The sequence below is a fragment of the Onychostoma macrolepis genome, chromosome 13, assembly GCF_012432095.1.
Source record: "Onychostoma macrolepis isolate SWU-2019 chromosome 13, ASM1243209v1, whole genome shotgun sequence".
In the NCBI taxonomy this organism is placed as follows: Eukaryota; Metazoa; Chordata; class Actinopteri; order Cypriniformes; family Cyprinidae; genus Onychostoma; species Onychostoma macrolepis.
In genome coordinates, this window is record NC_081167.1 from 12,463,702 (window position 1) to 12,479,429 (window position 15,728).

The 15,728-nt window shown below is 39.2% G+C and overlaps 1 protein-coding gene across 2 annotated transcripts in view; it reads right to left on the reverse strand.

Annotated features, from left to right (window-relative positions):
• Positions 1-15,728, reverse strand: part of sdccag8 (SHH signaling and ciliogenesis regulator sdccag8) — a 42,628-nt gene that overhangs the window by 19,495 nt on the left and 7,405 nt on the right. For both annotated transcript variants that reach the window (XM_058796207.1, XM_058796206.1), the window contains exons 12-13: positions 14,910-15,026; positions 14,539-14,681 (exon numbers count right to left, since the gene is read on the reverse strand). In XM_058796207.1, coding sequence (XP_058652190.1) covers positions 14,539-14,681; positions 14,910-15,026 — 260 coding nt within the window. The remainder of the gene's footprint in view (positions 1-14,538; positions 14,682-14,909; positions 15,027-15,728) is intronic.

Below are 15,728 nucleotides of genomic sequence, written 5' to 3' on the forward strand. Positions count from 1 at the left end.
TGATTTTAAAGGGTTAGTTCACCCGAAACTGAAAATTCTGTCATCCTCATGTCGTTCCAAACCCGTACAACCTTCATTCATCATCAGAACACAAATTAAGATATTTTTTATGAAATCCAAGAGCTTTCTGACCCTCCCATAGACAGCAATGGCGTCTATTGAACCATAATTCTATGAAGCTACGAGAATACTTTTATGTGTGCGAAGAAAACTAAAATTACGACTTAATTCAACAATTCTGGAATAAAGTCTTAATTTTTGTTTTCTTTGTGCACAAAAAGTATTCTTGTAGCTTTGTAAAATTACGGTTGAACCACTGATGGCACATGGACAATTTTTTTCCAATATCCTTACAACATTTCTGGGTCTGGGAACATTTCTGTTCTGTTGCTGTCTATGCAGGGTCAGAAAGCTCTTGGATTAATTTGGATTGAAAATATCTTAATTTGTGTTCCGAAGATGAACAAAGGTCTCATGGGTTTGGAAAAACATGAGGGTGAGTAATTAATGACAGAATTTTCATTTTTGGGTGAACTATCCCTTTAAGCTGCAATAACAGCACAATACAAATGTTACAACACAAACACAAAATTTAACTTAACTATTAAGTAAAGACACAGTTCACCCAAAAATCATCAATTACTTACATTCATGTTGTTTCAAACCTGTATGACTTTGTTTCTTCTGTGGAATATAAAATAAGATGTTTTGAGGAATGTTTTCTCACCAACATTATTCATAGTATCTTCTTATGTGTTCTGCAGAAGAATGAATGCATACAAGTTTGAAATGACATGAGATTGAGTAAATGATGACAGAATATTCATTTTGGGGTGATTTATGTCTTTTGTGTTATATAGCTACACTGACAAATCAAAAAACAGGATCAGAAGTAACTTACTAGGGTCCTAAATTAACACTCGCTGAGCACCAAACGAGAGTAAAAGTTGGCGAGTAAATAAAATGTTAGCCTACTGGCCATTTGGCTGGTGACTTTATTAGGAATTGCAACATAATGCATGGAAAGATAATCTGAGCCTCACTGGTATTTTATCTGTCTAATAATAATGTTTGTGTTAATATACACAGAGTCTCTCTTCTCTGATCTTTCCAAATGTGGAGCTGCTGTCTGCTAGTAATTAGGTAAGGCTGTTAAGTGACATTCCCAAAAAAATCTTATATGGTTGGATTTTTTTTCTCCAGAACTCCATTTGGCAGCACATTTAAAGAATATTCCTCATTTTAAGCCATCAACATGTGTCTGAATGTTTTTATGAGAACTATCATTTCACATAGAGTACATGGGCACTATATCATGCTGCTAGGATCAAAATAAACTTCATTATTCGCCACAAATATGTAAGGGAACAAAAAGCTTGCAATTTTACCATTTCCATGGTAGCAAAAAATATTTTTTTTAAATGAAGAATTATGCAAAGTACATTTGTACAGTCGGTAGAAACATTTAAAGCTGATAAATTCACTCAGTTCGCCCAGTATTGGCAGGTGTGACAACAAGGTTATTTTGAATCTAACGTATAGAATATACATTATACATTATACATCAACACATCTCTTGTCACTCCAACATATTCACACCCCATGTATCACTTCATTTATGGCACCCTCCTTTATTTTACTGTTGATTTCACTCACCTGTGCTACGCAATTCCTGGAATGCTCTAGCAGTATTGTAAACCATTCTACAGATATGCAAAAATAAAGCTTTGTTGACTCACAGACAAAGAGAAAGTGAAAGAGAAATGTGCAACATACTACACAATAATTTCTGAGATACAACATTGATCAGTAGATCTACGTTAAAGCAACTCAAAGGTGGAAACAAAGGCACACATTCTTTACTCAGCCGCCAGGTTGAAGAGCATCACGTTAATGATCCGCACAAATAAAACAACTAGTCTACACTACAAAAGAGCAGACATAATGCACGCCAAAGAAAGTAAGACAAGAAGAAGAAGAAAAACACCCACAAAACTCAAGTCAAAGTGTGTTAATTAACAGTGAAGCCTGAAAACTTTTCTCGCACACTGGGTTTGGAATGTAGCTGGAGAAGTGACCGTCTCTGCAGGCCTGCTGTCGTCTGGAGTGTGAAGGCGCTCCGCCTGCGAGAGCTGTGTGAGAGAGAGCGAGCAGGGGGAGAGCGCTCGGCCCCCGCTGTGCTTGAACAGCGGCCTAAAACACCATCCACACCAGCGCTCAGCAGGGGCTCACAAAGGCCTCACAGCCAGCCATTTGTTACTGTGGCTTTCCAGGGGGCCCAGCCACTCACTGGGGTGCGGGGGTGTGGATGGAGTGGGGGGGGGGGGTCGGGTGTTTGTCGACCAATTAGCATGAGAGAGACCGCCAGAAAGTTACCGAGAGCACTTTAGGGAAAAAGTTGGCTAAGCGAGAGGCCTTCGAGCGAGATACTGTGGACATCAACAAATCAAAACTTTGTGTATCTAAAGGAAAAGTATATTTAATGTAGTACAGCTAGCAGAAAAACAGAGGTGGTATCATGCATTGATTGCTAAGTATACAAATTCGTTTTCGTAGACTGATTCTTATATACACTCAGGTTTTATCGATTAAATTAATGCCCAATATGGAATATTAATAACATGTCATATGTACTGTAGATTTACTAGAAATCACGTGTGTATCTAGCAAACTATCAAACAGTGATATCTCTAAATGTATTAATTTCGGAGCCAGTGGCAGCGATGAAATTATATTTTACCAAAGGTTTGCTGACTGGATTTAATTTGATGAGATAAATATAACCACAAAATAACAAATGTTGTGAATAGTGCAGTAAAAGTGATGAACCAATGACTCTTGCAAGCTTGTTTCTTCAATGAATCACTCAAGAAGACTCATAAGTCATGAATGAGTTTTCTTTTTGAATCAGTTTGTTGAAACATTCACTGAATCAGTCAAGCCTAGATCACTTAGTGAACCACAAGTCATTCCTGTCAATCATGTACGACTCTAAATGAAGCAAGAATCGTTATGAGTACTTGAAGGGATATTTCAAACCAAAATGAAAATTCTGTCATCATTTAATCACTTTCATGTCGCTCCAAACATGTATGACTTTTGTACCTCTCAAGATATTTGGAACAATGTAGCAAGTTTTGGTTACCACTGAAAAAAAACGGACATTTTTCAAAATATTTTCTTCTGTGTTTCACTGAAGAAAGAAAATCATACAGGCTTGGAAAGACATAAGGGTTATTAAACTATGACAGAGTAATTTTTGGATGAATTAACCCTTTAAGGTTTGTGAAAATTATGAAACTTAAAGAAAAAAAGAAAAGAAAAAAAAAGAGTCTGTAAGATTTTAATGTTGAAAATTCTAATTAATGTTTTTGTTTTCTGATTTTTTAAAAATGTTTTTGAAAGAAGTTTCGTGCTCACCAAGGTTACATTTATTTGATCAAAAATACAGTGACAACAGTAATATTGTGAAATATTAATACAATATAAAACAACTCGTGTCTATTATTTAAATATAGTTATACTTAAAAATTTAATTTATTTCTGTGATGGAAAAGCAGCCAGTCTTCAGTGACACATGATCCTTGAGAAATCATTTTAAAATGATCTAAAAATATCTCACTGACCCCAAACTTTTGATTGGTAGCGTACGTATATATACGACATATTTTAAGTTTATGTATAAATAACACTTCTTGGTGTATTTTGAACTCATTTCATTTGTGTTAATTAAAATTTGAAATGTCATGCGTTTCGAGTGTTTGCACTGGCATGAACGGTTGTGAAGCCAGGTCAGACAGCTCTGACTCACCTCGCACCCTCTCCAGCCACTACACAATGGCAGGTCAGTGTGTGTTTGCTCACTGCTGGTAATGATGTGAGCGAGGCCTAATGTCCTCCGGTCAAGAGCCATAGCCGGGTTGGTCGGTCTGCCTGGTAGGGAGCAGCGTTGAGCCGCAGAAAGCAGTTTCCGTAGCTGGGTGCTGGTGAAGCGCGAGGGCCGAGGGCTGCCTAAGTGGGTACTATTCAAGCTGTTGCCCATTTGATTTGGACTACCACAGACCGCTCGAGCGCAGAGTTTGCAGCACCCTGTGGTGCTCCGTGATCCCACGCCAAAAATGACCAAATGCTACCGTTCCTAAAATGTGCGCAAATTGGAGTCAGCCGTTTGGCTTCATGAGCACTCAACAGTACACAAGGACACTTGCCACCGTTTGTATGTTAATATATGTGCGAGAGAAACTTTCAAAAGTTAAAAAAAAGTACAGGTTGCTCTGCGGGGTAAGAAGGGAAATGGACAGAAGGCACTAATCTGGCGTTCTAACATTCATCCCGGTTTTGTGATACAGTTTGACGGACTTTAGGATGATATTCTCATCTTTCAAGCAGTAGAGAGAGCACAGTTCCATTTACAAGCATGTGAAGTTATGCACAAACACCTAGAATATTTTGCTATCAAGATATTGAAGAAAACTTGGCTGGCATGCTAACACAGGAAGTATGGCAAAGTGTTCGCACTCTCAAACCTCAGATGTTTTATAGCATTTATTCAGCTGCACTCAGTCAGTGTCAATCGCACTCCTATTTCCTGTCTCCCACTGACACGCTCGCCCCCATCCCTTCAGGAGCGAATGAAACGGCCCAACCTGGGCCACCCGAGTCTTGTCTGAAAAACATACACACCCTATATTTACTCGACATCCAAACCACATCTATTAGCGTGCACGTCAGCCTCTCCGCCGCTCGCCCCCCTTCATTTATACCCCCTTCGCTGCTCCCTCCCACCCTTTTTCCTTTAACTAAACTGGCTCTGGCTCCCTCCATCTGGTCCCCTTTCCTTCAGCAGCCCCGCACCTGTTCACACCTCCTCTCCTGTTGGACCGCATTGAACATTTCCTCGGATGCCAGGGCTATTCTGGCACTCGCAACCTCTCTGTCATTCAATCCATCTGTCAGAAGTGAACTTTGTTTACCGCCAGCTTCTGCTTTCTTCTTCAAGAAGCGCAAAACCCCCTCAAGGTCAGAGGCAAAACGAATTGCAGACGCCACCAATTTACAAACAACCCCCTCCCTTTCTATAAGACACCCCTATCAACAAACCAACTAATCACGATAATCATTTTTTTCTTATGTATCCGTAGAGAATCTGTTGTGATTTGAAAACGCACACAGAGGAAGCCGAGATGTGTTCACATATGCTGAATAAATATCCACGTTTTCAGATTAGGTCAAGAAATTGCAGATTTTTTATTAGTGCTTATGATAAAGACCAGGATTTTCATTTCAACAGAAAAAAAAATATTGGATTTTTAAATAGCTTTTGTGAAAAATAGCTTTGACCAAACATATAGCTCATTCAAAAATAAAACAATATTGTCATCATAAATTCACCCTCATGTCATTCCAAACCTGTTTGACATTCTTATCTAATTCTTTCCTACATGGAACTCAAAAAGAGAAGTTTAGCAGAATGTCCAAGCTGCTCTTTTTCATACAATGAAAGTGAATGGTGACCAAAGCTACCAAGAAAGATTTTTTGTGAAAAATAATGAGAATCGATGACACCGATGAGTAGATGATGACAGACATTTCTTTTGTTTCCATCCTAGTAAGAACTAAACCTCAGTTTAATAATATTTAAGAGGATTCTGTGATGTGCATTCTGGGACAAAATGCACAAACTGGACAGAAATGAAAGCGCAAAGATGAGAAGGAGGAAGAGAGGAAGACAGAGCGCTATCCCTGGGTGAAACAGCCTGTGACAGTGCTGTTGAGGCTCGCGCTCTAAGCGCGTGACGCATTTCCACAGCTCGGGTTGACCTGGAGGGGCCTGTGCCAGACCCCCCACTCGTATCACCTCACACAGGAGGCCCAACTAAACCGCACTGCCTTCATCATCCCTCCATCACACACCAAACACGCTCTCCAAAAGCCCAATGTGCCCATGCTTAGAAATCAAACCCGCCACAAAAAGCGCATGGCCGGCGCGGAGCATAACAAACAGCGCTTTTAACCCAACAGGGTGTCGGGCTGCCGGGTCTTAGGGTTGTGCCCATCTCTTCCGCTTCTTTTTCATGGCAGGTTTTTGTGGGAGGATGCCCGCTTTGTGATGGACTCCTTATGCCATCTGGAGAGCGGAGTAGATGGGGAGAGTGAAAAGAGGGGAGACGTATATAGAAAGCCGTGATGATATTAAAACTGTATGTTTTAATATAAATTTACTGATAATGCTTTTTTTTTTTTTGGACCTAACAAATGGACTACGCAAAAACAATTAATGCATTCTGGCTAAACAGAGCAAAGACACTTGATTAAACCTGCTCCAAAACTGAGAAGAAATTCATATACAGCTGAGCCAGCGAGCAAAGCACACTAAAATACACCTCCAGAAACATGTGGGCACCATTAATCAGAAATCAGCACTCTGGCCCCAGCTACTGCTAATATGGAACCTATTGGAATAATAATAGATGGAAGTCTATTATTGAAATTGCACTTGTGGTGACCAAGAAAAAAAGTGTCATGGAGACTTCGAAAAAGAGGAGGAGAAGGAGAACAACCCAGCTTCCAGAAACAGTAAGTAGGGCACTTTCTCTGGGCAGAGTTGGCCCAAGTGAGAACAGTTGCACCCGACAGATTTGCTCCCACTTTGCCTGGGGACTGGCAACATTCTGTCCTGTACCATCATGACACAGAGCTGGGCCACGGCACTGAAGCAGTTCTCAAGACACACGGACATATAGTTTTAGTAGGACTGGAAGTTTAAAGTTGAACAACGAAATCTTATTTTAAACATGATAAAGGGTTGAAACTGAAGCTTCACTGGTATAAATATTTGCTGATAACAGTTTGATTTGCAAATGATGATTCTGAAAAGACAAGATGAAGAATGCATCACATTTTTTTATGTTTTTGAAAGAAGTCTCTTATATAATATAACTCTTAATATAGTTATTTTTAATATATTTTAAAATGTGATTTATTCCTGTGATGGCAAAGCAACTCCAGTCTTCAGTGTCACATGATCCTTCAGAAATCATTCTAATATGCTGATTTAGTGCTCTTCTTATTATTAATGGTGAAAATAGCGGAGTTGCTTAATAATTTTATTGGAATGGTGTAATGTCTTTTTTTCCAGGATTCTTAGAGATAGAAAGTAATGACAGCAATGACCTGCTGAACAAAAGAGTTACTTAAAAATAAATAAATTAATTAATAAAAAATAAAAATAAAAACTTATATAAATTTAATCATTTAATTCAGAAAAATATAAATGATTCATGGTACACAATTCATATTCATATGAACTGGACTGTTAAGATTTTTTTTTAAAAGTTCTTGAGTTATGCATTCATTTTTTTATATTAGGTATTATTACCTTTCTTTCTTTTCTTACTATAGTAACTGATACTTATATTCTGGAATCATATTGAAGTTTCATCACAGGAATTATCACACATCAAGTAGCTGTAGTAGTGACTGCCTAACATTCCATAAAATATGAAGATTTCATTAATTTAGCAATGTCAGTATTATAGTCATTTTAACTGTCAATGCTCATCATTAAATGGAAAGTATGTGCCATGTTTGGAGATATTTTCCCCTCTGTGCAAATTGCACAATGTTTCAAACATATGCATTCTGTTGGCAAACGTTGCTAGCTGTAGCGGCAGTATTCAGAACGAGAGTGTGTTCTCTTGTGTACACTACATTGTCCTCTTAGGGGCCTGTAAATAAATGACACATATGTAATTGCCTTGAACTTGGTTACACTGTTAAATAATGGAGCAAACTGCTGGCAATGAGTTGAGGGCTTGCTTGGTTGAGGGGCATAGCCTCTGGCATTGCATCTGGTCTTATAGGCCAGTGGAGAAACATAATGCATGGACAAGAAGAAGGGGGGATCACTGCTGATCGATGTTAACATTACACAAATACACCGAGTTTGATATTCATATTTTACACGCTGTTCAATAACAGGTTCTTTAATACTTTACTCACTCTATATTCTAGAGTGAATCTTTAATTTTTAACTTAATGGCTGGTGCAGTAAAATATGATATGACAGTCACTGAGAGATTAATTAATTTGTTTATAAAATAATGTTTAGAAAACTGGAAAGTAATTTTGTTTTCCCATTGCAAAGAAAATGAGGATTTGAGAACACAAGTAGAACTACAATAACCAGATTTCAACTTGGTATCACTTGATATCTAATGGACCAACTTCTCCTGGACCAGTTAAGCTTGTTACATCGCTATACCGCGTGACCCGGGTTCACAAAGTCTGCAATGTCGTCTCTAAGACGTTGAGGATAACATAAGACAAAAGCCATCTTCTTGCCCTCTGCCGTGTGAAGTGGAGGAGGAGCCTGAGGCCAGCAGCCCTGCCGGCGAGGCGTGAAGACGTGGCAAGGTCTCATCCCAGGCCAACGGGCACACCACTGTCAACATCATGACACTCACTGGGCGGCTCGCCGGCACTCTCCCGCCTGGCCGGCAGCGGTCCCAGCTGCCCCATCCGTTACTGTCTGATTAGTTCTGCTAAGCAGCCCCTCCCCTCCATGCCCCATCGCCATCTGCTCCCCCAACAAGATGGCTGCCGCCCAGCACCGTGCACACCGCCCTGCTACCTGCCAGTGCCCGCGCCCGCACTCACCCCAAAGCGCTAACACGGCTTCTTGTGGCTGGCGGCGGCCCCCATTTCATTCGCTACACGCGGGCTACGATCTTTTATTTGCTGTCGGATGGTACATGCGCTTCCCGCCGACTTGGTTTGCAGCAGTTTGGTGGCACGGCAGACTTTGCTCACCGCGGCAGCCTCCCTCTGGCGTGGGGCTGCATCTGCTCGCTCTTTTATTCATTTTCCGATTCTCCACCTTTCAGGGGATTGTCATCCTCCACGCGTTCACGCGCGGCCGAGGGAAAGCAGAGAAGCGTGCAAAGTTTAATGGAATTCTGGGGTGGGAAGAACAACTTTTTAATGCCAACGCTGCAGTTGGTCTCACAGTTCTTGTCGGCCAGTCACAAGAACTTAAGAGAACTTAGCGAGAGGACAAGTCAATGACACACCCCGACAACCAGACAAGTTGTGTTGAACACTTGCATCAATGACATACAAAATTACCCAAGGTTCAGAAAATCTAGTTTAAATCATATGTTCCAAGTTCTTAGTAATGTTCTCATTGTATTCATGTTGGTTGCACATGGTTTTAAAAACCTCATACCATTTTCAAGAAAAGTTTCAATTTAATGACTTAATGATAAATAAATATTAATAAATTTTATAAAAATGTAACATGTTATGCCATCAAGTAAAGAGTATTAAAAAGTTTAATATCTATATATCTATCCATCTCTCTCTCCCTATATATATATATATATATATATTTTTTTTTTTTTCAACAAAATATGATAAATATTACATCATATGATTATATATTTACATCCTGAACTAAACTTGCCCTAAAAAGGTAAAATTATCTGATAATTTAAGACACATTTTGGGTCAGGAATTTCTTTTTTTTTTCTTTTTTTTTCATGATATCACAACAGTTTTATCACCTTCACATTTTTAATTTTAACAAAATTTATTTGAACTACATTAAAATATACTTATGATAGGATAGATATATTCAAGTCTTATCAATACAATATTCATCAAAAACAATATTCAATTGTTTTTATGAAAAGCATTTTAAAGTTTTGAATGAATTAATAGATAGAAAAAAGCATCACCCACTTATTGACCCACTTACATTATGCTATAAGGTCAAATTATAGAAAGATACTCAGGCATAAAAAAAGTCCAGTCTTCATCTGCGCTAACATGTTTAACATGTTCAGCAACAGCACAGATGTCAATTTAAGCCAGATTCTCTCACAGCTCACAATGAAGCTTTACTTATGTGGACAATCGTGCACCATCAAGCCTCTCGTGAATGAGAGACTTTTTCTGCAATAATTCCACTTCACATACAAAAATAAGCCAAAGTGAGACGAGGCTGATCATTTCATATCCCCAAAAACTTCTAGCAGGCTTTTTTCTTGTAATTCTCCATCCCCCACAACAGCACGATTAACCAATCGGTAGCCAATATGGTGGATGAAGCATAGAGTATGAGGGTTTACTGCGCTCAGAGGGCCAGGTTCTCCACTAAGCTCTCTCGACAGAGAAGTTGTGAATATTTCCTACTTTCAGATCCATACTTATGCCTGAAGGTTCTCCTTTACAAACCACAACATGCTTCTTGTTGGATCAAAACTTCAAGCCTCGCTGCCAGCGTCACCGCTTGCTTGCAAAATTTCATGTTGCTGAAGAAGAGAGGGAATTTGGAACAAAGCGAGCCCCTGTGTCCCGTTCCAAACCACAGTGAACTCCAGCAAACACAGAAAGGCAAAGGGGAAAATCTGTTGCGGCTGGTAAAGCGGCACGGCAAAACAACGCAACTTGGGTTTTTTTTATATCGTCGCACATTTTTCTCTCTTTATTTTCACACCCTATGGGGTCTGCCGAATGTTGGGAGAGGTGGGAGGGTGGGTGCAAGAGAAGGAAGGAGTGGGGGAGGGATGACAAAAAGGCACGAGCGCACAAAAGCAAACAAACAAACTGAATAAAGCCTGGGCTCAAAGCCGTCAGAAGGCAGAGAACAGAGCGGCAGGATTATGATAGATCCTCTGCTGCCCAGCGCACAGCTGGCTGATGATCCAATACTGGAGCCGCCGGCCCTCCCCAGCATGTGCACGGGGGGCCTGGGGGCCAGAGCGAGAGAAAAAAACTGAAAAAAGCAAAAGACAACTGCTTTGCCCATCCGTTTGGTGGGAGCTGTGATCATCCAAGCTGTGAGACGAGAACGGAAAGAGTCAAAGTCTGGCTTCAGAGGGCCTGATTGAATGAGCACCCAGCAAAGGGGACGTGACAGAGAGAGGGTCCCCACATGACCATCCCCTGGGCTGCTCAGTCACAGGGCCCCCCGCAGGTCGGTACGCATGCGTTCATGAACGTGTAAGGACAGCAAAGACAACAGAGAGATGGGAAAGAGAAGGATTAGCCTCAAGGAAGAGAGAAAGAATGCACAGATGTCTGCTGCATCTGTGCACTACGGCTGGCCCAAAGAACCTGCCCTGGCAGCCCACGTCCACACCATGCTTGCATACAGCGGCTAAAAGACTCTCTGCTGCCAAAAGCAGGGCCTGTCAGCGGCTTAACCACTCTGATCTTCAGCAGGCCATTTTGTTGCCTCATCTAGAAGAAGCAGAGAGCATTTAAAGGCCAGCATCCTGCCCGAGCTTTATAATGCTAATTCAACCTCATTTAATCACTGCAAAATCTCTTACGTTTCAATAATGCCCTGATCAAAAAACTAAATTACCGACTGCTTGAAATTGAACTGCGGTAATATACTCACACAGAATTTTCTTCAATTATTTAACAGCAAAAAGTTGTCAAAAGGCAATTAAACTTCTTTATCACACCAGAAATCAAATGTATAAATAGATACATCACATGGCCATTATGAGAAAATGGAAACTCATCTGATCATCTCTGACAGCCTCCAGGATACAGTCAATAAGTCCAAGTTATTAAGTTAAACCTTAAATAAGTTCAAATGTATTTATACACATTGCATCATGCTTTCTTGAAATGTATCCAAGTTTTCTTGAGACAATGTCATAAAAAGGTCGTATGTGATATTGGGTCTACAGAAGTCCTACATAATTTCCCGTTTTTTGAATTTCTTGTCAAATGACAGCACAAATGTTCTGCTTGTTGATTACACACAAAGAGGTCTATTTAAGGTTACACTACACTGACTGATTTAGTGAACCAAATTTGGTGAAAGTTTTTCTAAACACTGCATTAATATGGCAAAATAATGCAATTAATTCAATACTTATATTAAATATAAATAAATTAAGTTAATTTTATTGATTTAATATTTATAAATTCTGTTTTTCTCTTTTCTGAATGAATTAATAGATCCAGAAATACACATAAAAATGAATCTGAATCACATTAGTAACTCAAATAGAGGTGTAGACCAAACTAATGCAAAGTCTACAAAATAGTAAATGTACATTAAAAAAGCAGGTGTACTAAACTAACAATGCAGGACTACATTCTTCTGCTGTGTAATAACATCAAATACAAGAGTTTGTCCAGACCTCCACTCCACAAAAACCATCTGGATCATTTTCATGCACAGTGGTACTTTTCCAAATGTAAACAAATGACTCAAATTATTCACTAATATTTCTGCAACAGCATGCATCTTTATGGTAATTTATAAACAATACATGACCGAGTCTTAATACTTAAGTACTGAATTCCCTTGCGAACAGATGCTGTCCCTCCTCTGCAGCTGTGCCGCGCTGTGGCAGATGCTGTAAAATCTCCACTTCCTCCAGAGGAATGGAGACCCCAGTGCCATTCAAACCCACTGAGGCTTCAGCACTGCCTACGCTTACCGCTGGGGTAGGACACATCCACGGAGACATGGAAATGGATGGCTTCATTGTGGCCAATCATTCAATGGGCACAGAAATGCCATAAACAGGAAATCTAGAGCAGTGATTCCTATAACCAGGGGTGTGTATACACCACATTCCAGGGGTTATATAAGCAAATATAATAGCATTCAAATAAAACTTATTTTTACCGTATTCATGTCTATAAACCTATATATAAAACTACTGTGCACGTGGCAGCATAAGTGGATGAAAATATACACTACAGTTCAAAAGTTGGGGTTCGCTAAGATTGAAAGAAGTCTTGCATTCATTTGATCAAAATTACAGTAAAACAGTTTTATTTATAGTATAGTAATATTTTGAAACACTACATTACTAAAATGCAGCAACAAAGCAGCCATTACTTCAGTCTTAAGTGTCACATGATCCTTCAGAAATCATTCCTCATTTTATTTCATATCTGCATGTGCTTAATATTTTTGTGGAAACTGAGGTGCATTTTTTTCAGGATTCTTCAAATGAACAGCATTTATTTGAAATAGAAATCCTTTGTAACAAGAATGTCTTTAGTGTCACTTTTGATTAATTTAAACCATCTTTGCTGAACAAAAGTATTAATTTCTTTCAAAAACAAAAAAAAAAACAATTACTGCCATCAAACTTTTAGTAATGTATACAGTATGTCAGTATTAGAATTATTTGGTTATTTCAAACTATATGGCATTTAGAGAGCACGAACACACTTTTTAAGCAAAACTTAAAAAGTTTTTTTTTTAGATATACTGTACAAAATGAAAACAGAAAAATAAATTTGTAACCTCTGAAGCTGTCAAATTGTCATGATTCATTATGATTAGAGTAACTGTGGTTACTCTAATTGGACACCTGTGTGAACTTGAGCGGAACAGACTTCATAAATCCACCAAAAATAGTCTTATCAACACCAGTTGATTAAAAATAACTGCAAAAAATGTCTAAAAAAGTTAGTTCTGAGAGAAGCATCTGGCATAATTTGCAGATTGCACCTGGTTTAATATTTTGGAACATATGCAATGACATTCACAAATCTTTTGACTTTTAAAAGATATAAGTGTCCATATACTTTTTGGGACCACTATATATTTAGTAGTACTAAAAAAATAAATTAAAAGAACAGAATGTTCCTTTGGGCTTTGCTGGCAGTAAGTCTAATTTATAGTAATGAACTGTAAACTGTTAAATTGCACTTAACGTCCCTGTAAGTGTCTTACTGTGCCAAAAACATTCTCTCTCATATATAATAATAAGGGTGGGAGGTGTTAAATCTGATCTATTCTTCCTAATCTGAGCTATAATCTATTTGCTTTCTAATAAGACGGGATTAGTTGAACAAATGTTGCTGAAAAACACTGTTTATTCGCTTATCACCTATTCTGGTCTGATTTATCAGAGTTTAGGGAGATTTTTGCAAGATGCATATCAAATTAAAAATCCAAAGCCTGAACGCATACAGACAAGCATTCAACACAAAAGGTGCCACTGATTCATAAAACAACATCTTTGCTGTAATATCTTCAGATAAAATAAAAAAACAGTGTTAGCTCAATGTAGAGGGTCTGCTTTTGATTTAATTAAATGGTGTGAATCGAATTTAACAACCAAAATATATTTATATTTAACGCCAGCTCATTATCATGGCTACGAATACGAGTGAAATGTGCACATATGCGGAAAATGTATAAATGTATAAATGTATGAGAAGCCACATATGCACTACTCACTCAGTACTGATTTACACAAATAACGTGAATCAGATTAGTAATAAAGTTCGAAAGGCGAAAACCTGTCAGAAGTATTAACTGATTTCAACTTTACTCGCCGCTAAACTGAGTGATGTTATCGAGAGAGACAGCATGTGCCCCTCTCTCCGGCCCTGTTCTCCTGGTGCGTGGTGGACTGTGGCGGTGGCAGCCGGTGGCTAGTGGCGATTTAATAAAGTGCGGGTGCCCTCCTGCCGGTGTGCTGGCACTACACTGGGGCCAGTGGACGGGCGCAGTGTTGTGGCATGTAATAGGATTAAGGGGGTTACCTGGTGAGGTGCAGTTGGCGCTGGGCGCGGCTTAGCCCCTCAGCCAGGCCGGCTGCCTCCGCCCGGGCTCGGCCCTCTGCCCTCTGGGCCTCCTCCAAACGCTGCCGGCAACCGTTCAGCTCCACACCCAACTTCTGTACTTCCTGAACCCCGTGAGAGGGGAGAGAGAGACCAAGCGATAATTCATTTTTGCATTAAAACATGTCCTTACTGTTCGCAGAAACTTGGCCTTTTTATTTTTGGCACATACAAACTAAAAGCCAATTTTTAACAGTAACACTGTAAATTGCAAAACTGGCTAATATATAGTTATTGTTTAAAAGAAAAAAATTTGTAGATTCTCTCCATATGATGGATCAACTTTCTCTTACCTGCTCAGCCAGTTCTAGTTGACGTCCCAGTTTGGAGCTGATGTCTCTCACCTCTCTCTCTGACTCCTCTTTCTTCAGCTGGGCCTGGCTCAACAGAAAACGCAGCTCCGCGCACACCTGACACAAGCATACATGCAGCTTAAAGCAAAGTCCAAGGTCAATACTTCTGTCCGCTGTTCAGGAGAAAACTGTTAATTCACATACTAGAAACTGATTCATTGAGGAGATGTTTGCTGCGCCTTTCTATCATCTCCATAAACTTCTACTAGAGCTGTTGCAGTATTAACTCTATCAGTTTTGCTAATAATATAGTTTTACTGCCATCTAGTGACGAAACATTCTCCATACAAAGATGACTGAACCAGTTAACCTACATATAAAGAAAGATCAAATTTGGCATCCAAATAATGTTGGACTTAAAAGCAAGATTGCCCCATTTGCTTCCTTAATGCTTATTGTGAAAGATTTATCAGTGTATGTTATTCCAAAGGAAAAAAAGGCCTGTTGAATATCATGTTTGACTCAAAAACACATTATGTGAGTGAAATTTCAAAAGCTAATTCACTTTGTATGGTGAATTACTCACTTGCCATTTAGCATAGTAACTTTTAGCTAAAATGACCACCAGTACACTTTTTTGAGTTTTCTTTCATTGGCTCTATTGATTTAAGAAAACCTGGGGAATCAAATATGAGACCAACACAAAATCACTTGAAATTCATCTACAGATATTGGGTTCATCATATTGTCGCAAGAGCATTACAAAAAGGACAGTCCAAATCAGCAAACTTTGATTGTTGTAGGGAAGGTTTTCACTGG